We start from the raw sequence: 25,697 nt of genomic DNA, 5'->3' as shown, positions 1-25,697 counted from the left end.
CTTTTTTGAAGCATCAGAATAAATAAATGTATAGCGGATTTTTAAGTTGTTGGTTTCGTCTATAAATTTATTTCCTGTCATGATATCTCCCTTTTTTAAGTTACATTTTATAATTTTTAGAGACCCACTTAGAATGTTTAAGGGGATTTCGTAACATGGAAATTTTTCTCCTCTATAGAGTAAGGTTATGTATGGTCTGTAGCTTTGAAATGCAGTCACTAGATATGGAGTTTTATTGTTATTCCAAAACTCAGGTCTATGTATTATTTTAGATCTAATATTATTTATGATTTGAATAATAGGGTGATTTGTAATTAATAAAAATTTCGAAATTAGTTTGAAAGCCAGTAGTTTTCTCCTGTATTCTAGGTCTATCATAGATGCTTCCGCTAACAATGCCACTCTAGGCGTAGAGCGCATACATCCCATACATATGCGTAAGCCCTCGTAAAACACCACGTCCAATCCATTCAGAGCCGTTCCTGCACATGGTTTAAAAAATATCGAACCGAAATCTAGATGAGATTGTACCAAAGCAAAAAAGGCAGTCAAGAGGGTGTTTGGGTCTGCACCCCACCATACTCTACACAATGCTCTTAGGACGTTCAGTGACTTTTTTGCTTTATTTTTAATTTTTAAGATGTGAGGTGGCCACTTTAGATTATTACTGTCAAGTCATCGGCATATCCTATTACAAATGCATCCCCCAGGTTTAAGTCAAAAATGTTTTTTATATAAATATTAAATAGGATGGTACTCAAAGGGGAGCCTTGTGGAAGACCCATAGTTGTCAGCACTGGACCCAAGAATGACCCATTATTGCTCCTACAATACAGAAGTCGGTGTGTAAAAAGTTTGTAGATTACATTACACAAATGACTGGGCACTTCCATGTTTTGTAGAGTATTATACATTTTATAGATGTTTACATTATCATATGCTGCTTTTATGTCTAAAAAGACTGCTATAACTGATTCAGAGGAAAGAAATGCATCATTAATATAAGATGTGATAAATGCAATATTGTCATATATGCCCTTTCCCTTACGGAAACCTGTCTGTCTATTTGAAAATTTCAGATCATGTTCCAGTTGCCAATCCAGACGATTCTTGAGCATAATTTCTAAAACTTTAGCACCACATGATGACAATACAATTGGTCTATAATTGTCAGGGTCCATTGGGTTTTTATTTGGTTTCAAAATACTAACAACATTGAATTTTTTCCAGGATATCAGTATTTCCCCTCCCATTAGGATTTTATTGTAGATATTTAAGAGAATTTGTTTAGCTTTAAAGGGCAGACATTTAAACATTTGATAGGATACATCATCCATACCTGGTGCAGATTATTTCTTTTTATTTAAGGCCAGGTTTAACTCATCTAAGGAAAAAAGCAAGAAATTGTCATCTCCATTGGCCGGAACCAGATTGAAACTGGGGTCTATATTTATAACTGACATATTGTCTAAAATGGATTGCTTAAAATTATCTGAAATTACGTGATTAAATCTACTTATTTTAGAGTTGTTATTAAATTTTTTAATTTTGTTCCAAACATATGTGATACTCGAATTCCTATTTAAAGTGCCACAAAAAAGTTTGAATTTTTCTTTTTTTTTATGTTTTAGTTTTTTCCTAGTTATTGCAATTGTCTTTTTAGCCATAATATAGTTTTCTGTAGATGCGGCATTATTAAAATTTGTTATGGCATTTTTTCTTTCCCTAACCCAAGATGTACATTCATCATCCCACCATGGATTACCCCTCTTCATAGGTGTTCCAACCAATTTTATTGGAATTACTTGTTCAGAAACCTCAAAAATTATAGACATCAATTGGTCATACTCCAGATTATAATTAAGATCTGAGAGCTGTATTAAGAGTTTATCATGATAGGCTTCCCAATTTGCCCTTTTGAAGTTTCTGATATTATAAGGACTAGCAATATTATTATGTAAGTTAACATCACCGTTATCGTTAAGAATAACGCATACGGGAAAATGATCACTGTTACCACAGTCTTTAATAACATTCCATGTCGCTTGTGTAGCTAATTTTCCGCTTACCAAAGTTAAATCTACTGCACTTGGTGTTGCAAGGGCTAGTTGGAACAAAGTTGGTGAGCCATCATTAAAAATCACAAGTCCATTATCTTGAATAAAATCACTGATAATTCTACCACCTTTATTAGGTGTGGCTTTATCCCATAAGGGATGATGGGAGTTAAAATCCCCCATGATTATTATATTTTTAGCATTATAAGAAATCAATTTACTTAAAACTTCAATAGATATATTGTTATGTGAATTACAATAGAAGTTGACCACTTGTAAATTACCTATCTCTACTATTATGTATTGTGTGTTGTCTGATGAAAAAGTTTCGATTTCCTTAAAAATAAGATTTTTTTTAATACAGGTGACCACTCCCCCATAACCGTCATGTCTGTCCTGCCTGATTGTAACATATGTATTTAGATTGAAGGTGTCGTTAGTTTTTAGCCATGATTCATTTATTAAAACAATATCGGGACTTTCTTTATGCACAAGGCTATTTAAATTGTCCCTATTGGAATTTAAACTTCTCAGATTCCAGCAGATAATTTTTAGTTTATTTCTATTTAACATAAGGGTGTGAAGCAAGGTAGACTTTTAGGTTGAATCGGATTGAAAACTGGGACCAATATCCATGTCAAGGTTTTGGTTGTACAATATACTTTAGATTAATCTTTTATAATGTTTTGAGGTGTTTAAGACTGCATTAATAATATGCCTGACATCATCAGGGTAAGGAGGTTCTTGTAAATTATAAGTGTGAACTGCACTAGTACTAGGCAATGATGTATTTAAATTATTTTCTGAAATTTGTGGAAAAATGGGTGCTCTAGTTTCTTTTTGAGGTCTTGAATTGGGAAACATTAAATGTTCATTATGTGCTTTTTTGTCATAACCCTTATGGATTATGCGTTTTTTCCTATTGTTTTCAGTGACAACTTGTTGAAAAGATCTTTTTATAGGTGCTGTTTTTGCATGTTGTGTGCGTCTCTGTGATGGTTGGATTGTATTTTCTGAAGGGTCTTGTCTGGTTATATTTTGTAAGCTTGGGAATTCTGTAGGACGATATACAAATTCATCTCTTGAGATGTAGTTTTTTTTAATGATTTCGCTAGCATCATAAAAGGTAATATTTTCGAAAGCCATTAGTTCCTTAATATTTTTCTGTCTGGTGTACTCTGGACAGCTTTTGTCTGTTGACTTGTGTGGGTTTTTCCAATAGAAGCATTTAATTTCACAACAGGAGTGCTCCTCTTCATTATTTTTTTCCTCTGCACATGTAAAACACCTCTCTTTGCCTTTGCAATTTGTACAAGTATGTCCATAGCACAAACATCTAAAACACTGTGTTACTGGAGATATATATATGGATACTGGTCTTTCGAGCCTATATAAATTTATAGATTTAGGAAGACAAACACCCTTAAAAGTAAAGAGGACTGACCTAGTAGGTTCATATATGGTTTCTTTATCTTTAACAATTCTATGATTCAATCTCCTGACTTCAAGAATTTCAACTGCACTATTCGTTTTGCAGCACTCTAAGAGTTCTCCTTCCCCTATTTCTAAATCTATCTGCCTGACTAACCCTTTGCATGTCACAAAATTAAAAGGAATGAAAATTTTATACCCTTTATTGAGTAAAGTTTTATTTTTTACAAAGTTATTTGCTGCTTGATAATTAATGAATTCTACGGAAATTCTATTTAGGCCTTTGTTTTTAATTTTTTTTACATCATTAAGGTTCAGGTTAAAGATATCTCTAGCAGTAGCGGCTCGTCAGGGGACGCGGGTGAAGCGCCGCTTCACCACAAATTTTAAAAAATTTAAGAGTTTTAAAATCGACATCTTTACGTTTACAATTTAGTTTGTTTTATATTTTATAACAAATTAATTCTTTATTTTATCTGATTTATCAAAATAAGTGTAATCCTATAAAGAATATATTTGTAAAAGTATTCAGAAACCCGAGCGCGCTAAACATATTCTCATAAGAGCAGCGGCGACCGCCACCGCATGTGTCAATGCAGCACAATTAGCAGAAACAATAATCCGCTGCAACACCTCTCCCCGCGCTTACGGCGGTTGCTATGGCAACGGACGGACAAACACGCGGGGTAATTTACAGAACGGCGCGGCGTATGCATGTCGCTGCCAGCAAGGTTCTTATTCTATTGACTTAGTTCATGTTTATCGGAAGTAAATTCCATCGCGTTCGGGAATTTTTTTTATAAAATGTTGTCGTTATATGACCCAATTTGCATAATAAAATTTTGTTTTTGCTGCTTATGGTATATTCTGGGTTTTGCGCTTCACCTCTTTCTAAAGTCACCAGCCGCCACTGATCTCTAGCAATTTTTATGTTATAAAACTTGCCTATACTGAAGCCCACTTTTTCAGTGGATTCCAGATAAACTAAAAATGGACCATTATCACTTTGAGAATAAAGAATTGGTTCTTTTTCAAGTTTGGTATTTGTAGAATCTTGAAGAATACCAGCATTACCTACAACACATTCCTCTGAACTTTTTACCTTAGGCAGGGGGGGCCGCCCCCCTCCCTGTATCGCTCATATTACTTTAACTGAAAGCAAGAATTTAAGACAAGCATGCACAAAATGAAAAAATTCTAGCCAAAAAGCAGATGATGTAAGCCAAAACAATGAAAAGCCAATACAACGTATAATAAGCTCAACTTACCGTTAAACAACGTACACACAAACAATAAGAGATTAGAGGGAAAGAGTTAAAAACACTGCCTCCAAAATCAATGTAGCCTCTAACGCGAACGAAGCCCGAATGATAGAAAACTTCAACGTCAAATTAAAAAAGCCTATTTGGTCTATTCGCTGGTTCAATTGAACTACGGCTTTATGTCGATTAGGATCGAAAAGTTAAAAGTGCATTGGTAATTTTCCAAGAGTCCCAAGAGATGGCACTAAACACATTTTTTAAATTTAGTATAAATTTTTATTGCTTTCTTGTTTTAGGAAGTAAATAGAAGACTTTTATATGTTTAAAAGGAGTTTTTAAGTTGCTGACCTGTAGATAGATCCTTCATGTGACGTGTGTAAGTCAAATATTTCCTGTCAATGTCCATCACTAGAAACTAAAAACATAACCTAAAAATAAATCACAAAATAACCTCTAAGTCCCTAAACAACAATTTTTATTTTTTGCTATCCGATTTTTGAATAAGAATGTTTGCTAATAAATTATTCACATTCAAATGTGTAACACCTTCAATAACAGTAAGCAGAAATGTTGGTAAATGCAAATTTAACTGGTTTAATGAAGGAATTCAATACCCTGGTTTCAAATACTATCCCAGGTATGGTCAGCCCAAATCTCCCCAATAGATTTCCTTATATTCATTTTTTCAGAAACCCGAACTTTCAAGATCCACCTTATGAACCTTCAAAGCTGTTCAGAGTCAAAAGAATCAGACCTTTGAAGGGACTTCCACACTGGGAGAAGAAAATCCTTACCGAATTCAAATTGGATGGCAATGTATGGAAGTTTAACATCAAACAGCCAGTGTCTCATAGATTTTGACCTTAATTTTTTTAGGATTATGCAATAATAAAGAACATCCCAGAAAACAACCAAAGGTTATGGAAAGTTAAACATGCAGTTCAAATTGTCCCAATAACCTTTCCAGATGGGTTTCCTAAAGAAACAGACAGAACTGTTCTAACTGAATATGGAGAGCTAAAGATAATAAAGAGTATCGACTCTGTTGAGAAAAGGTTACAGCTTGCTGATGAGTTCCAGAAATTACCTGAAAGGATGGATGGAGACACATTGAGGAGGAATTTAAGAAAAAAGTGGCTTACTGGGTTTGAAAATATTGCTTAGTTTATGTATATGAGTATTTGATAAAGAATAATAAAAAAAGAAATGATTTTTTTGAAGTTTTTACTCAGATTTATATAACATTAATATTCAAAATGTAAAAGGAAACTAGTGCGAAGTATAAGATTAAAAAGCTATGGCAACTTTTTTTTTAGAAATTAACAATACAACCATTCCCATTCTATAGAAACTTTAATATCATTTTTATAAAAAAATTCAATTACTGTTTAACTTTTGGGAGAAATCCTTATACATTTCTGCCTGAAAATTTAAACTTTAGAAAATAGAGCCAAGAGCAGACTGAGTTTTCCAGGATTCAGGACAGAGATTCCAAGGTGTTGTGTTTGATTTTGTTTGCCCTTTTTTTACTTTAATAGTATTAGTAGTTACCAAATTACTTACTGTGTACCATTTTAAGGCCTCACTTGACGATAAAGCTTATTTAGACTTACATTATAAACCAATGAGCACAATTTTTAATTTTGTTAAGAATGACAAATATTTGAAATTTTCTATTATGCCAATTTTGGGCCAAAACATAGTTTTTTTCTAATAACTATGCATTCAATGAAACTGAATTAAATATACTATTTTATATTTAATTTTGGAACTTATCAGAAAAAATCCAAATTGAAAATTTAAAGGCACACAGGGAACACATAATAACTTATTTACTTGTCAAGATAAACAAATGAAAATTGGTATATTGATAGAATAGTTATCTAGTATATATAATCATAGTATATATTAGAAGTATTCTATAAACAGTATAAGAGCATCTTTTGACATATTCTGTTATTTTTCGTCACTTCCTGTTTTACAGAAAGTGACACTAACTTTCTTATTTTAAATGGGACATTTGGTATATTATTACATATTTTGATAGAAACTAAAATTTTTTCAAAAAACTGCGGCAAACTTATTTGAATGACAAATAATAATTGCACTTGACAAGATGTCATGTATTATATCAATTGAAAAATGATTGAAGAACGCGTCAAAAAAGCCTTCTATGCGATTTCTATTAATTAAATGCTTTTATTCATGACTCAATTTTGTTTCTTCTTATGGGCTTATTTATCAACCTATTTAAAAAATAATCATATTAAATTATTGGGAAAAAAAAACATATTTCAAAAGTGGTTGTTCCCAATAACGTGCTATTTAAAAAAATAAAGTAAATGCCAAAATTACTGGTTTGAATATTTTAAATGGGCGTGTAAAAGATTTAAGTCAAAATGCAATAAAAACAATTTTTCCGTGATAACTTGATTAAAAATTAAAACTTTTACCACATTCATGGCACCCTATTTTAAAATTTAAAAAAATGATTTTTTCTATTAGTATAAAACAAAAAATAGCAAATGTAGTATTATTATTCTCAGAATATTATTTTCTATCGAAATACGTAATAATATACCAAGTGTCTCATTTAAAATAAGAATGTTGCTGTCACTTCCGGTTAAACAGGAAGTAACGGAAAACAACTGAATATGTCAAAATATGCTCTTATAACTATTCCATAAATATACCAAATTTCATTAGTTTATCTTGAAAAGTAAAAAAGTTATTAGGTCTTCTTTTTTTCCAGTGTCGCCGGGTATACAGTTTGTTCTGGTAGTCATCTTCTCATATTCAGCTAACCTCATTTTGATATGTCAGATGGCAACTCCTATCATGTAACATTGTCGTAAGCAGCATAAAATTATCTATGTAACGGTACTAATCAAAATAAATTGGCTGATGCACTAGTGAATAGGAAGTAAAAAATTTTGGTAATAATGGATATTTTATCGACCTCAGTCTTTGATATGTCAAATATTGAAAGATTAAATACTGAAATTTCTCACGATCCTTCTTCATTTTGGAAACACATCAATAGATTGCGTAGGTCTGATTCATATCCCAATAGCATGCATATGGAAGCCGAGGTTGCTGGTAATGGTCAAGATATTGTAAATTTATTTGCTAGGTATTTTGAAACTACATACAGGCAACCTATCAGCAAGGCTCCTGACTATAAATTTGATTACATTCTGGATTTAAATCGCATCTCTTTTTCTTTATTGGACATATTTGATGCAATCTTACACCTTCCTAACAAAAATTCTTTTGGCCCTGATGGTATCTCATTTACACAGTTTTTCTTAAAAACTGTGTGTGCACTCTGAGTAAGCCTCTGCATTACCTTTTCAATTTTTGCTTGACATCAGGCAAACTTCCTGATTATTGGAAGGTAAACTTTTTAACACCAATTCATAAAAATGGCGATAGAACTTATATTTGTAACTATAGCGGTGTGTGTATTCAGTCTGTAATGCCTAAGCTGTTTGACAGGTGGTTTTCTGTGCTATTTTCATGGCACTGTAGGCGATTGCTTAGTGATCATCAGCATGGTTTTTGTCGGGGTAGATCTTCGGTAACTAATCTGTTGACTTACCAATATGATTTGATTGGTGCTTTTGAGAGATCTGTACAGGTCGGCAGTTTGCATACAGACTTCTCGAAGGCCTTTGATAGGGTTGGTTATGAACATCAGGTTGGGAAGATTGGGGCTATGGGCCTTGGTAGGACCTTGGTCGAATTTTGTCTCAGTTTTTGGAGTTGTCGCACACAGTTAAGGATAAGTAATTACATTTCTAATGGTATTGAAGTATCTTCAGGCGTGCCTCAAGGTTCGCATATTGGAACGGACTTTTTTAACTTGTTCATAAGAGATTTGAGTGATGTAATTATTCATTCAAAGCATCTTACTTTTGCTGATGATTTTAAACTGTATAAAGCCATTGAGTCATGTCTTGATGCTGAGCTACTTCAATTGGATTTAAATAGTGTTGCTGAGTGGTGTAATAGCAATAGTCTGGAACTGAATGTAAAGAAGTGTATATGTATTTCGTTTGGTCGTTCTAATAAAATTATTAATTATCAATACACAATCAACAATAACGAACTCAAGTCAGTTGATACAGTTAAAGATTTAGGCGTTCTTTTCGATACCAAGCTAACTTTTTTGCCGCACAATTTGGATATTATTAACAGGAGTATGTCAGTCTCAGAGGAGCAGTCCTGGTTTTATCACTAGAAATAGTGTACATGTTTCAAATTACTTTATTACTCTTTGGTACGTTCCTTGCTTGAGTATGCGTCTGTAATTTGGTCCCCTTATTATGATTCTCATATTGAACACCTTGAGGCTGTACAAAGAAGATTCTTAAGATTCCTTGCTTATAGAGCTGAAGTTAATATTTTTCGTAATTATTACATTGACTATAATGCTTTCAGTGTCCAATTTAATATCCTTAATCTTAAAGTCAGACGGCATTGTTCTGATGCTTTAACGTTTTATAAGATCTTAAATGGTTTATATCATTGTCCTACCCTGCAATTCCTTTATCTGTTAAAGAAGGATGAACTCTGCTATGTTTCGTTTACTTTTTCATTCGGCCAACTATGGGTTTTTTCTCCACTGACTAGGACTTTGCATTTCTTTAATGAAAATAGTTTAAATCCATTTTCCAGCGGCTTACGGTCATTCAAGTCAAAAATAAATAATCTTAGACTTTAACTTTAATCTTAACTTTTAGTTCCTTGGATATTGTTAAGTTTTTAGCCTTGATGATTATTTTTTCAGAGGTTTTATCTTGGTATATTTTTTTTTAAATTCTAGTATTATATTTATATCGTTATATTATCTAGTATTTTGTTTTTGTAAACTGGCTCTGCCGTATATTAAAATAAATAAATAAATTACTACCCTATTATGGCGCGTTTATTCAGTTGATATAAATCCTAATTTTATTAATTGCTCAAAATGTAACTGCGCACAATAATAAACCCTATTTTGAAATTCCTCAAGATATTGTTTTTTAGGTGGGGTTTTATAAACTTTGCTTTATAGCTCTCAAAGGAAATGTCCAATGAAGTCAACTCTGGTGACAATGCCAGCTATATAGTCTAGCAAGACGAAAGAAAATATTCTATGAAGAAAGAGAAGAAATATTCTATGTATTCCTTTCTATGTTTATCCTTTGGATACTTTAGTTTTAATACTTGGATTTTTTCTGATAAGTTTCGAAATGATTATTATACTACAATAGGTTCTTATCTACATAATCATGAAAAAATCAAATAATTGCTAACTATTGAGTTAAGCATATCCATAATACAAAAATAAAGTAAGCTTCAGTAATCCGGACAGTCGCAAATCCGGATACTTCTATTATTCGACCAGTTTGTCAATTTTGCCTTTAAATCCGGGCGCAAATATTAACGTGTAAAAAATGGAATTTCCTTGTTTGAACAAGTAGCAAAGAACGTCGTCTCATATTATTTTCTACAGTTCGGCAAGAATAGACGTGTACTATGGCTCCAATAAAACGATCGCATAAGACCCTTACCCTAGCAGAGAAATCTAAAATTTTAGATTGCCTCGACGCAGGAAGAAGTACACGTCAAATTGATGAAAATTTTGCCATTCCAAAATCTACAGTTTTTGATATAAAAAAAATAAGGATAGAATAAGAAGTTTTATATCCAAATCATTTAAAGCAACAGGTAATAAATATCAACATCGCCCATGTACCTATTTCTTTCGAAATTTTACGAAGTAAAACTAAACAGATTTATGAGCAAATAACAAACAAAAACGACTTTGGAAAGTTCTGGATGGCTAAATAAATTTAGTTTGAGACATAGAATTCGTTTCTTGAGGGTCTGTGGGGAAAAACTTTCTAGCGATGTTGCCGCTGTATTACCTTTTCAAGAAAAATTGAGGTCGATTGTTGCAGAGATGGAATTAAACAGTGAACAAGTTTACAATGTGGATGAGTCCGCACTTTTTTGGAGGACCTTATCTGATCCAGGTAGAAAAATAGCAAAAGATTATTAAACGTTTATGCCGTGCTGCAATGCTGTAGGAATCCACAAATTATCATTGCTAGTGTTGGGAAAAGCAATGAATCCAAGAGCATTTCAAATAAAAAGTTACCAGTTGTATACCAGGCATCTATCAAAGGATGGATGTCGAGATTTCTCTAGATGGAATGGTTTAAAACATCTTTTATATCAGAGGTAAAAACTTTTTTAACCAGGACTAAAAAGCCGCATAAAGCCTTGCTATTAGTAGATAATGCACCTTCACATCCCGCCTTTGAAGAAATTAACACAAATCCTAATTTTCGAGTCCTTTTTTTGCCACCAAATTGTACTGGTATTTTTCAACTGGTGGATGGATCAGAATTTAATTCAGAATATAACTCTCATATAGAAAACGCATTCTTAATCATATTATTATGCATAAGGGTGAAGAGATACTATCGCTCTTAAAGCAGTTTAATTTAAAAGATGGTAGAAAGAACCATAGGTTCAAAAAATATTCAGAGAAGTTGGTTATCACTGTGGCTTGAGGTGATAGGGGAAGAAGAATCCGATGATGAGAACTTACCGCTTTCGGAACTTAAGAAAAAACTTGCTCCAATAAGTCTGGAAGATTGGAAAAAATAACAAATTCTTTAAGAGTCATTGATCCAGGAAATAATTTAAACAGCGAAGACATTACTAAATCGGCTGGGGAGGGGAACAAGATGCTATAGTAAACAACATCGAAAATCAAAACGAATCTTCTGAATCAGATGAGGATGTTATTACATAGAAAGTTAAACATACTGATGCGGTCAGCGCTTTCAATAGCGATCAGGTGGAGCGAGGAGGACAATCTGGCTATTGAAGATGTATTGGTGCTGAAAAGGCTTAAGAAAAAGTAACTGATATAGCCCCATCCAAAAAATTTCAAACTAAAATAGTTTCTGAAAAGTAACACTACTGCTTAATTATAAATTTATACATAAAAAGGTATGTACCTACCTGATATGTAATAATAAGCACATGATGTATTATACAGGGTGTTTCAGAACTATGGGATCAAACTTCTGGCGGTTATTTAGTGCAACAGAAGAATCCATTTGAGTATAGGAACCCATGTCCGGAAATGCGTCACTACGCCACTACGGCCCTAAGACGCGTTAAAATTTATAAAAAACATTAATTACCTAAATAGGATCTGCTGCATTTATGTTTACCTTTTGTACATGATACCATAACAACAATTGTTTAAAATCAACGCTTATTAATGTCAATTCTCAATGTCATGTTTAAAAATTTTATAGCTTACAATTTTTAAACATTTATTGCTAATGGAAAACTTTACCAATCAAGAATTGGCGGATATGCATTTGACATACGGAGCAACAAACTGTAATGCAACAGCAGTATCGCGGTTGTATCATGAACGTTATCATGAACGACAGCAGCCTGGATACAAAAAGTTTATTGCGGTACATCGGCGGCTCGCTGAGACAGGCATGTTTAAGACCAAGATGCATGATACTGGTGTTGCTCGAACTCGAAGAGGTGCTTCAGCGAGTTGCCGATGAACCATCAAATAGCACACGTGACGTCGCTAAGAATATGAATACGAGTAACGCTTTTGTCTGGCGGGTACTACACGAGCAACAACTCCATCCTTACCACTTCCAAAAAGTTCAATGTATGACTGCAGCCACTTATCATCCTAGAGTTCAATTTTCTCGATGGCTTCTGGATCACATCATTGCACAACCAAATTTTTTACGATATGTTTTGCGGACCGATGAAGCCTCTTTCACAAGAGACGGTATTTTTAATAGTAGGAATAGCCATGTTTGGGACGAAGAAGATCCTTATGCAATTTTTCCAAGAAAACATCAGAATCGTTGGTCTGTCAACGTATGGGCAGGCATTGTTGATGATTATTTAATTGAGCCATACCTTCTACCGGAACGGTTAACAGAACCTATTTATCTGCGTTTCTTGGAGGAAGTTCTCCCAGAACTCCTTGAAAATGTTCCACTAAACGTTAGACAGCAAATGTGGTTTCAGCATGATGAAGCGCCGGCTCACTTTGCTGTACAAGTACGTGAGTATTTGGCTCAGCGTTGGGCACCGTTGGATTGCCAGAGGTGGAACAGTTTCTTGGCCTCCTAGGTCACCCGATTTAACGTCGCTCGATTTTTTCTTGTGGGGACATGTAAAGTCTTTAGTCTACGAAACTCCAGTAGAATCAGAGCTAGACTTAATTGGACGAATAACAGCAGCATTTGAAATCATTCAAAACGAGGATCAAATTTTTAGTGTAGTTTGCCGAAATCATGTGCGGCGTTTAAATCGGTGTATTGAGGTTAAAGGAAGACATTTTGAACAATTGTTGTGATGATATCATATACAAAAGGTAAAAATAAAAGTCAACGATTTGCTCGACGTAACCACTGTTTCGTAATGGCACGCAATAGAGAAATCGGTTTTTGTCTAACTGTTGCCGCAGCCTGCTCACTACGTGCTATTAGTTCTTCTTGTGTGTCGATAGGCGTCTTGAAAACTAAACTTTTCATATACCCCCACAAAAAAAAGTCACCACATGGATTTAGGTCTGGCGACCTTGGTGGCCATGCAACTGGTCCATTTCGGCCAATCCACCGATTTGGGTAACTTCTATCCAAAAATTCGCTCACTTCTCGTCTAAAATGGGCAGGTGCTCCATCCTGCAAGAACCACATAGCTTGCCTGATATTCAGTGTCTTCACGTCTTCTAACAGAACAGGCAGATTATTTTGCAAAAAGTCCAAATAAACATCGCCCGTCAAACGGTCTGGTAAGATAAATGGTCCAACAAGTATCCCATTCACAATTCCTGCCCGCACATTAGCAGAAAAGCGGTGTTGAAAATTGGTTCTGCGAATTGCATGGGGATTATCAACAGACCAAACATGCGTATTTCGAAAATTGTTAATTCCGTTGCGGGTGAATGTTGCCTCGTCCATGGCTAAAATTTTGTTCGAAAAATGTTGATCATTTTCATGTTGTTGTATGAACCATTCACAAAACTGAATTCTGCGGGGGAAGTCTTCAGGCAGTAGCGCTTGGACACGTTGAACGTGAAAGGGATTAAATTGATTCTCGCGCAATGTTGTTCATACTTTTGTTTGACTTAATCCGACCTGCCCTGCAACAACTCGAGTACTTGTTGTTGGATCTTCTTCGATGAGATTTTAAATTTGTTCTTCCCTATGAACATTTTCAGGTCTCCTTCCTATTCCTGCATGCCCTCCACGATGTTCCCGTAAATCGCCAGTATCCCTAGCCCGTTGAATAAGATTTATGAAACTTCTGGGTGTAGGATGATTCCGCAAAGAAAAGCGGTCTGCGTATAATACCGAAGCAGCAGCAGCACTTTGAAGACACTCCATAAATAAGCAACATATCCACAAGTTCATTGTTTTCATAACGATGTGCCATTTTTAGGATTTGCAAATTTAAAATTAACAACAATAAACCAAAAGTGTCTAAGACTAACTGATCGGTACAATGCGTGATCGATAATACAAAAATCCGAGCAAAAACTAAACATAAACAGACGATGAAAAACAAACCCATATTGACTTTTTTTATTCTGAATGTCCCTTGTTTTTGAGTGTATCGAAAAAAGTTATTTGAAAAAAAATGTATATTTTACCGAGTTCTATACCCAGTTAAAAAAAAGTATCAACTTAAAAATCATCCTGTATATGTTTAAAATTGTTTGTGTACTTACTATTAGTTTTTTATATCTTATAAGTGTTATAAATTATATTTTTTCATTTTTATAAATTTTTTCTGTATAAGCATTTGCATTACTTATCCTATAAAAGAGAATCTATTTTTTTTTAATTTTTATTATTTTGTAAAATTAAATAAGGCAAGATATCCTACAGTAATAATGATGTAAGAGATGTACTGTAAATAAGTTATATTAGTGATAGTTTTACTTTATGCTCACATATTCATATTATGTAGAGAAATGGGAAAGCTGGCAGTGGATGGAAAACGTATTTATTTGTTAACCAACATTTCAATCTTTTATTATTGATTTTCTTCAAGTTTCTAAATGTAAAGTGTTTGTTAAAATGATGAAAACCTACAGATTGAACATAAAAAGAAACATCAATGTTAAAATACACGAATTAGAATAACGTTAACACCAAAGTCTCTATTACTGTTAAAATTTGATATTTTCTTGTGTGTTTCTTATTAATTTTTATTCGTTATAAATTTAATTGTGCATACCTGGTTTGGCTGGTATAGATATTTCTTTAAAAAAACTACCACAAAATAAAACATATATTTGAAGAATAACAGACTTAATAATTTTTCATTGATAATTAATCACCTAGTCGAAGAATAATTCATCAGGCATCAGAGATTCATGTCCATCCAGAAATCTTACACTGCTTAAACACTCCACAGATTCTTTATTCAGGTGTACAAATACAAACTTGTTCATTACTACATTCAAATTTATTTCATTTTACATTTTAAAAAGAGTGCAATAATTATGTATATAAATATAATATGTATGTACAAATAAGCTTTGGTTTCTTAATTAAGTACATTATGTATATGAAAATAGAGACCTGTGAATATCTATATACTGCTTAGTAATACTAAGATATGTTAAGTGTTCTTAAACTAAAATCAGTTAATTACCTAAAAAAAGTAGTGCTTTATCGCTAAAATAGGTATAAAGTCATATCTTATCACAATACTCGTTAAAGGCTTAAAATCATGCAAAGGAAGAAAAATGTTATAAAATATTGGCCTTTAACATCTGATTTTTGGACGGGCTGTTCATAAATGCACTTTTATTGCAAAAACCTTTATTAAAACTAGACTTAAGTACAATTCCTATAAACTACAGGAGAAAAAGAACAATTAAAATATCAGTCAGTAGGATAATTAATAAAATTTTTTTTAGGAAACCATATGGAAATCCTTTAGTATAATTAGTATTACATGGATAACATTGCGTTGTAAAATTTATTATGAATTTTTTATTTTATTTTTATGATAAGGAGTTTAATAAGTAAGCACGGCCCAACTATTTTATTATTACAAAGGATAAAATGTTAAGTGTATAAAAAGTGGAAAATTGCATTTACCATATTCCAAACAGTCAAAACACTTTTCAACTATAATATTAAGAACAAAATAAAACTTCCTAAAACCTACATTTACAATTCACGCTTTACACAATATGAAAATTCCAACTCTCCCGACAAAAGGGATAAAAAACTCCCATCAAAATTGCATTATAAGAGATTCGAGAAGAACACAAGAAACAAAATTCACATGTACAATATATATATCAAAAATGTCACAGTAATCTCTACAAAAGAAGTTAAATCAGCCTTTCTTCAGGAGGTGGTTTCAAAACGTGGTCCAGTTCCACTCTAGGGTTGCAGAATTCCTGAGCAGATGGGCTGTACGTGCCCCTAGTAGCCCTTTTACTCCTGGCCACATTTACTAAAATAATCATTCCAATAAGGAATGCCAGTATTATAATTAAAACTACTGGTATAACGATGTAGAGGATATTAAGGCCGCCTTCTGCCCTGCTTACTGCAGCCTAAAAGAGGATTAAGCATATTTTTAGTGGTCTTCTAATTCCATATAGTATTAAAATAGTTATTTATGCAACAAATGTGTTATATGAAAATTTTTTTACTTAGAATTTTCATTAATAAAAAAATCTTCAAAACAATAATAAACTAGGTAAAAGAATGCAGAAAATTTGCTTATACATCAAACCTGATTCTTATTAGAAAGTTTAATGATATCATCATTATTATTAAAATAGATTTTTAGTGACTTATCTTTTGTATGAATTTTTCAGCTTTACGTTTTATAAACATTTACAACGTAAATTACATTTAGGTAAAATCACTATTGACACTCGTTTACGTACTCTTCACTTGAAGAAAAATTTGGTTCAAGGAAAATGTTTTGATTGATGACGTGCATTGTGCAAGTTTATTTGATATGAATAATAACTATTTTAACATGTACTAAATGAATTAATCAAATTATATTAATAATATAGATCAAATAATTATTTTAATGTAAAAAATATTAATATCATCAAAACAAATCTTATTTATGATCTTACTAATAGGGTGGTTGTCCGCGGACTAGATCCATTCATTATAGAAAAAATAGAAATAGGAAAATATTTAAAATTTGGTAACATGGAAGGGTCATTGAAGGACACGCAGTACCGGAAATTCCAATACTATCAATATGATTTCGTTGTGTATCCCCCAATGACCTTGCTACGTTGCCGAATTATTTCTCTATTAAAATAATTAAAAGAAAATGAAATTTCTTCGAGGGCTAAGGGGACTGTAGTTTAAAAAAAAAGTATTGTAAATACGTTGAGTTTTTACTAATTTTTTAAAATTAATATGAAATTAAAGTGGGTTTGATGTCACTGATGATTTTTCCGAATAATAAAATTTACTTTACCAGGGGTTTACGGGTAAGATGCTTAACAAGTGTATGATAATACGCGAAAGCTGTAAAAACTTTTTTTTTGTAAAATTTGATTATTGAACCCTAGAATGTTTTGTTATCTGTAATGTTCCCCTAAAAGAAAATTTTAAATCCGCCACTGCTTTAATGTCATGTAACCCGTGTGTAAATATGAAATATGTAACTACTACTACTACTATGATAAAGTAACTACTTAACCAATGCATTAAAAGGCAAATAAGCTAAATTTATACCTGTACGAAAATAGTTACCTTTAAAATTGTACAATTCGTCCCCGTCCAACCCTCTTGGCAAAGGCACTTATAGCCGGTTTTGTCAGCAGTACAATGAGATTCACAAGTTCCATGCAAACAAGTCTCTTCATAGATGCAGGGGTCTTCAAGTGCACAATGTTGTCCGCATTTTCCCGTATTGCCACAGGTACACCTAAAAGTGGGTTTTATATTATATAACCCCTACGAATCATCAAAATAATAAGTTTATTTACATACAAATATTTTGTAATACAATTTTAAATATAGCAAAGTCAATGCAAGCGAATAAATAAAAAACTACACACTAAATTAAAACAGGAAGAATATAAGAAGGTATAGAATGCATTAAAAACATAAGGATACATAAAAAATGCAGTAATATGAAAGTATGCATAGGTAGGCATTTATTAGAGGGCTAAACCTTTGCTCAGAATCTAGAGGGTGTTTTAACAAATATAATTCCAAAGCTATATTACATAAGAAATATGAGGACTGTTATAAAAATGAATTCTGAAGGTAAGTTAGACTAATAGTGTTATTAACTTACTATTTTCGACAATAATATAATATAATATAATATAAAATAACATTGTTTAATAAATAAAGTTTTACGTAATAAAACAATTAATTTATTTATATAAAATAAATGAAAACTCTTAAGAAATACTGGAAAGACCTACAAAACAAAGAAGAAAAAATACCTGCGAAAGTATTTTATCCAAATTTTGATTACAAATGTTAAAGAAAATGTGCCAGCATCTTTATCCTGGAAGATTCTAGTAAACAGAATATATTTCGATGTAATAATGATAAATAAATGTCGAGAACTACGAGAAAGCGTCCTAGGAATAATTCAGGAATAGAAGAAAATTCCTTCCACTTTTAAATACTCGATACATAAATTGCAATAAAACTATGCAAAAAGTTCTTTGTCGGTTCTCTGCATATAAGCTCAAGACGGCTTCCGTTTAATTAAAAAAGAGGTTTTTGCGGTCACGGATTTATAGAATACACGTGAAATAATAAACTTCCAACAAATAAAATTGACGATTCTGATGATGTTGCTGCGCACATAATTATTTCCATAATATTAGAGCCACTACAATAGAAAGGATAACCAAAAATGGCGATGCCTTGATACAAATTTAAACATAAAGAAAATGTACGATCCGAAAGTAAGAAGTGTTCTTCAGTCCGATCAACGGAACGCCTCTGACGATATGTAAGTCTGCACATTTAGCCTACAAAAAGCATTTCTATTTCCAAACTTTCCACATCTGTTGTCTAATGTAAAAGAGATTTGTACGTTCATAATTTTGGAATACACTATTTTAATAGCGAAACAGATTTTGTGCCTGTTTAGGGCGAAGGATTGTAGAGATACTCAAGAAGTAGCTTTGTGTATTTGCAAGCATCTTAAAGAAAACGCTTCTAATCATAGTAACATAATTTTTTCTCAGATTGTTTCACTGGTCAAAATTGCAATATTATGTCCGTATCTTATACTTCTTAAACTTTTCCAGGACCCTGCAATGGCTATGTAGACGATTGACCTAAAATGTTTAGTTTCAGGACAGGCAGCAGAGTTTCTTATTATAGAATCATCGAGCAGATTCAGAAAATTGGTTTGACTTTATAAAGACCGTAAACAGAAAGGATCCTCGTTTCAACATAGTCCAGATGCAACGAAAAGAATTTTTGAGTACATCGGCATTAGAGGATGTTATTACAAATCGAAAAAAAGGACACCGATAACTTCTCTTTTAGTTGGTTAAAGATTCGTTGGCTTCGTTTTTAGAGGGGGCACGAGTTTGAAAAAAAAATCAAATGACTTTGAATTATAGACTTCAAAAACTTTCCTTGAATCGCATCGACTAGAACTGTCTTTATATTACACGAGGATGCTGCCTAAGAAAATAATTGCTTAATATTTTGCCTTCTATTCCACCGCTACACCACGGTTATTTTAAAAACTTGCCTTAAGTTTCTTCCACAAAAAGCGCAAAACAAACAGTCGAACTAGCTGAAGACGAAATTACTTCTGATGATGATACTATTTATAATAATAATTCATAATTATAATTTCTAGTTTTTCACTTTAAACACTTCATTTAATGATGATACTATTTCTAATAATAATTTTTAGTCACAATGTCTAGTTTTTTACTTTAAATACTTCATTTAATGATTTTTAGATTTATAACTATTCCCTGAAAAAGTGAACCAAGTCTAGGTAAAAAAATATATCGTTTTGGTCTAAAAAATATTCTTATCAACTAAAAATTAAGATACACAATTAAGCTAATAAAGAGGAGTAGATTTAGTAATAGCACTTACAAAAAATGTTACTGCTGTTTTCTCAAAATCACATTTTATGGATTTGGTCCACTTCAGCTTTGAGACCCTCATATCTCAAATAAAAGTGAATTGAAACTCTAAATAGATAATCTATAATAAAATAAAACTTCGTTTAAAGCTAAAAGGCATAGCACTTTTTTTTTTCTTAACCCCGTAGATTCTGTGGAAAGGTATAGGCTTTATACAATAAAATGCCCATCCTGTACAACAATGTAGTTAAGTAATAAATGAAGCCATAAAGAATAGTGTAAAACTTCCTAATTATTAATTGCTGTAATAATAACAATAAAACAAATGAGTCATTTTACTCAAAAAGATAATTTAACAAAATTAAAAATTGAGACTATTTTAGAAAAAGATTTATTTTGCAATTTCAAAAAATATCCCATACATAAGACAGATTTAAACGAAAAATATCACAAAAATAAAACGTATAAAAAAGAAAAAAACAGAAAAAAGACGTAAGTTATTGCGGACTAATTAAAAAATATAAATATACAAGTTTCATACATGTAAGTAATTTACCTGTAAGTTCCCGGTAAATTCTCACAAATCCCACTACCACAAGGCGGTGGATCATCTTTGCACTCATCGATGTCCATTTCGCAAAGAAGGCCCTTATAGCCGGTGTTGCTGCAGTTGCAATCGTATCTCGCGATGCCATCGATGCATATTCCTTGATTTTGACAGGGGCTACCGCCATTTACTGATTTGCATTCGTCTATGTTAATTTCGCAATGTTTGCCCTCATAGCCTGGATTACAATCACAGAAGGGGACCTGAAATAGTTGGATTTTATCATTCCTTAACTTCCCAAAAATTATATCAACTATTTTTAAACAACTATACAAGATTTCCCAAGGAAATTAGATCAACTCTTAAAGAAATAAATCTTATAGAAGTTTAAGATTTCATTTTACCAATACAAGATCCAGACAAAATTTTTAAAAGTAGAGTCTGAAAGACATGTCGTCAGTTTTAAATTATAAATGTAGAAAATGTCATCTTCATTCAAATTATTACAACAATTAATCCTATTATATCCAGATACAAATTCATTGCATTAAATATACCAATAGATACAATTCAGTAATAAAAAATTTGTATCAAAGCATTGGAAAAACAATATAAATTACATGAAAATACTCTATTATAGTTATTTACCAGAACTTATTGGAAAATCAAAATTATACTAATACCGGGATTTATGTCTACCCATTCTAATTAAACTATCTCAATAGAGCAGGTCGAACAAAACAAAATAAATTAGGTCCTTACTTTCTTCATTTATATAGTTATAACTAGTATAACTAACCGATTCCAATATTTTAAATATTGTAAAATTAATAAAATATCAAAAACAATATACTGGAAACCAACCTAGGTACTTTGAGCCACTCTAAGTCTAGTAACATCCAAATTAATCATAATGGTTCCCTTGACTGCTTCTATTTTATTTTTATTTCCAAAAGTTATTAATTATGTTAAGGGTGGATTTATTTTGAATGCACAATATGTGGAGAGCTGACTTACTTTGAGTTAATCGAAACCACAATTGCTCGTCTAAAGTTTTATATTTTCAAGCAAACTAAAAACAAATATGCGAATTGTTTGTCTGGACCTTGCCAAATCTAAATAATTTTAAAATGTCGGATGTCAAAATGGACCACTGTGTAACCCCAGGGTTCATTTAAATTGCATCAGATTAGTTATGGTATTATATGCAGGGTGTCCTATAAATAACAGTAAATATTTTAACAGCAGATTCCTTTTGAAAAAAAATTATTTTAAGTAAAATTTTCCTAGTCCGACTTTCAATGACAACCAAGAATTTCTGTCATAAATTTTTATTAAAAACGAAGAATAGATAGCAAATCTTAAAATTAACCCTTTTTTAAATTCTGTCATTGAGGGCGCCACCAGCCACATTTTTTTTTTTTTTTCAATTCAATAACGTTTTTAGACTTGGCATAATTTAATTTTTTATTTAAAATATGTATTGTGCAAACAATTTTGCTTAAATAAATAGGTATACATAAATAAATTAGGTATAATTTACCATTTTTACCATTAATTGCTCTGCTGTGGTTATTTTATTTTTGAAAACAATTAATTTTATCTATTCCCATGTGCAAATATCCAATGGTTTTAAGTCTGGACTTCGTGCGGGCCAAGGTCTTTGATTTGTAGGCAATAAGTAACAATAAATAATAACAACTAACAATAACAATGCAATAAAAGGTAATAGATTAATAGGTATTAGATAATTGTATGATTTTGATTTTTCATAACCACTCATCAAAGTAACTAACAAGAACATAAATCCTGATAGTGGCAATGAGATTTATAATAATTCAATCTTGTCAGGCACAGCATACTTAACAAATATTTTAACCTGAAAAAATTAAATTTTATTTCGAGCGCATTGAAAACATTGTCCAAATTTTGTTAAAGATAAAGAATAAGTGCTAAATTTATGGCCAAAATTCAAAAAATTACATTAAGTTTATCACCCCGTATCTTGGTTGTTTTTGACTTGTTTGAATTGTTTCGGACTAAAAAAATTTAACTTAACCTCATTTTTTTTTTCAAAAGACATCTGCTGTTAAAATCTTTACCAGTGTTTATGGGATTCCCTGTATAGATATTGTATTTATAGATGATACACATTTTTTAATTTAATCATAAAAAACTGTCAAAATAATAAAGTAGTTACGAGAAGTTTTCTTAATTCTAAAATCATTTTATGAATATGTGCGATTAAAGCATCGCTAGTCTCGTCCTCATGGCGTTGGCGCATCTTCAGTCAGTTGTGTTAATGGCATCGATAATGTTAGGACAAAAATTAGAATTTTACCTTAATAAAATATTTTTCAAGAATTAAACGATAACGTGATCATGAAATTCAAATTGTAAAGGATAATTCCTTAAGGGTATTATTCACCTACAAATTCCTGTTTTCTGGATAACTTTGTTATTTTATAATATTTTTTAATGTGGTTTTCACTAATAAAATGTGCAAATTCTTTTCAAGAGTTGATAGGTGCTAGTTTTTTTAATTTCTCAAATTTTGATTTTTTATTTAAAAACAAAAAAAGATAAATAAAAAAAGGCTTCCATACGTCTCTAGATACGTCGATTTTAGAAACATTATATCGAAAAACCATTTCATAAAAATTAATAATAAACCTTTGAGAATGAAAATACAAAATTCAGGCATTTTTTTACAATTTCTTGAACCGCTGATAAGTTTAGTATCATTTGGCAACAACGCACGGCCGAGCTAGCATGAATCAAATCAAGAAACGCGCGCGACTCTTGTTCGGCCCGATTTGCGCCCGATCTCGACGGTATTGGCTACTGGTCAACATGAATTCAATATTATGTAAAATTGAAATGTTGAATTTTGATTTTTATATTGAGAGTAATTGATCAGGAGTTCACTTAGAAATATTTTATTGCGAAGGTGTACCAATTTTGTGCGCGTCGTTCTTTATACTATTGAGTTTTTTACGTTTATTTTTAAAAAATGGGAAAAAGAAGAGACGGAGTTTATTATTCTAAACGAAAAAAAGAAAAAAAGGATCGGTTTAGGCCTAGAATGGCTATAAATATGGAGTAAGAATGCCACATTGGTTTTACTATTTATATATAAATAAAAATTAAATGATTTATTTTGAAAAGAAAAAAATGATAAAAAAGTTAAAGATTTTTTATTTTAAATGTCTACTGCCTGAAATCATAGATCCTAGGCATAAAAGAGGTATGGAGATTCGAAACCCATCTAGAACTTAAGCTATAAATGACATTTTTTGCATTACATTTGTTTGGTTTTCACCACTTAATTTTCATTTTTGTATACTTAGTCCATAAACACAAAACAATACTAGTAATCTAATGTAACGAGTGAGACATGTTATTTTGTTTATTTTCTCTTTACACATCAATTTTCAAAAGTTATAGCATGTTGAATTTTAAAGTGAGACACACATTCTTTAAAAATTAATTGAACTTCGGGGTTTAATACACTTCGTTTTGTCCTTTTTATTAGATTTTTATTATTGCGTTACTACTCTTGGCACACACACTGTTTAATTAATCTTTATTAATTCTAATTTTAGATAAATGTTGTGTTGTCTGTGTTTTTTTATCTCATATAGTTTATTTTTGTTATACGTAATTTATTTTATGATTTATTATCTTTATTTTGCATTTTTTTTAGTTAATTGGATTTTGGGGTTTAATATACTTCGTTTTGTCCTTTTTATTAGATTTTTGTTATTGTGTTACTACGCTTGGCACACACACTGTTTGATTAATCTTTATTAATTCCAATTTTAGATAAATGTGGTATTGTCTGTCTTTTTTTCTCATATTGTGACACCAGTACTTTCTTTGGGGGTTGTAGCTTTTATTAATACTACTGTGTTGGGCTTTAATAAACAGATGGTATATTGAGTTGCCTAGATGTTATAATTCTGGTGTCTACGTGACAACTAATTATTAGTACATTTTATTAGCAATGTAATTACAATAACACACTATGCTGAGTCGTTGTTTCCCAGCCCACGCGCGCTTCGGATGTCTAGCTCGTACAGGGTGGTCTCTCAAATAGGTGGCCTGTCGTCACAATATAGTTGATTTTGTTATAATTAATTTATTTTATGATTTATTATCTTTATTTTACAATTTTTATTTAGATTTTTATTAGGCTGTACATTATAAATTAATTTGTAATATTAATGTAGTATTGTTGTAATTAAAGTACATTACTATTATTTTTTTTTTGCATTTTGATTGCTAACTATGTTAGGCATATTTAAAAGTGAGACAAAATTATAAAAAAATGTATATTTCATTCCTTCACTCCCTAAATTTGTGATACTAATACCCTCCTATATAAACGCATTTTTTATAAATAAATTAAATCCGTCAATTTGAATAGTGAATAAACTATAAAGTTGCCATAAGAACATGAGGATATTTTGATTCAGCTAATACAAAAATGTTATAAGTATTTTAAATGCGGGTTTATTTTAAATGGACGAGCTGTAGAGAGCTGACTTACTTTGAGTTAATCTAAATCGTGATTTCACAGGTATTCACCCAAAGCTCTATTTTTACAAGCAAACTGAAAATAAATATGCGTATTGTCTGTCTGGACCTTGCAAAAGATAAATGATTTTAAAATCTCATATGTGAATACAACAGACCAAAAATCGATCCCTGTGGAACTCCAGACTTCATTTCAATTGCATCAGATAAATTATTATCAAGAAAAGGTATTTTAAAATCGATCAAATATTTAATGATTATAACATAAATACAAGTCTACAACTTCAATTACAAATCCAAACAAAATTTGGTTAGGAAATTAGCAAATCGTGCTGCAAGGTAACAAATGCGTTTGATAAATGAACTCTGTTTTCCAAATTTCTTAGAATACCACCTTTCACTTTACAATGTAAAAAAAGAATCAGCAGACGATGGTTGAATTTAAAGATTCCAAAAAAAAAATTTAAAAACTAAATATTTTAATGCTTTTTATCATAGAAGTAATTTTTTATTTTGCTGACATGAGGTCTTCGACCATCTCCTTTGTGATATAATTTTCGCTATTATATTGCTTAATTCTACCTACCTTTGTCGAATTACAAAATCCATATTTACACTTTTCCACGGCACAAAACGGTGTGTCACACAAAGGTCCTTGCATTCCTTCCGTACAGTAACATGTAAAATTGTTTCCAGTCTCTATATCTAAATTAAAATTCAAA

At 31.6% G+C, this 25,697-nt stretch overlaps 2 protein-coding genes across 4 annotated transcripts in view; one reads left to right on the top strand and one right to left on the bottom strand.

The window, feature by feature from the left end:
* Positions 1 to 5,084: 5,084 nt before the first annotated feature.
* Positions 5,085 to 5,962, top strand: LOC126733946 (39S ribosomal protein L30, mitochondrial). The gene is made up of 3 exons (XM_050437436.1): positions 5,085 to 5,387; positions 5,440 to 5,566; positions 5,627 to 5,962. The coding sequence occupies exons 1-3, from the start codon at positions 5,257 to 5,259 to the stop codon at positions 5,912 to 5,914; spliced, it is 546 nt and encodes a 181-aa protein (XP_050293393.1). The 5' UTR covers positions 5,085 to 5,256; the 3' UTR covers positions 5,915 to 5,962.
* A 9,293-nt stretch (positions 5,963 to 15,255) lies between these two features.
* LOC126734678 (protein crumbs) overlaps positions 15,256 to 25,697 on the bottom strand; it is a 136,230-nt gene continuing 125,788 nt past the window's right edge. For all 3 annotated transcript variants that reach the window (XM_050438386.1, XM_050438388.1, XM_050438387.1), the window contains 4 exons: positions 25,562 to 25,680; positions 20,446 to 20,699; positions 17,560 to 17,734; positions 15,256 to 16,385 (listed from right to left, as the gene is read on the bottom strand). In XM_050438386.1, coding sequence (XP_050294343.1) covers positions 16,158 to 16,385; positions 17,560 to 17,734; positions 20,446 to 20,699; positions 25,562 to 25,680 — 776 coding nt within the window. In that variant the 3' untranslated portion in view covers positions 15,256 to 16,157. The remainder of the gene's footprint in view (positions 16,386 to 17,559; positions 17,735 to 20,445; positions 20,700 to 25,561; positions 25,681 to 25,697) is intronic.

This window comes from Anthonomus grandis, chromosome 3 (assembly GCF_022605725.1).
Source record: "Anthonomus grandis grandis chromosome 3, icAntGran1.3, whole genome shotgun sequence".
Taxonomy (NCBI): Eukaryota; Metazoa; Arthropoda; class Insecta; order Coleoptera; family Curculionidae; genus Anthonomus; species Anthonomus grandis.
Note: the sequence above shows the minus strand (reverse complement) of the source record. Positions and strands in the feature narration are given on the sequence as shown.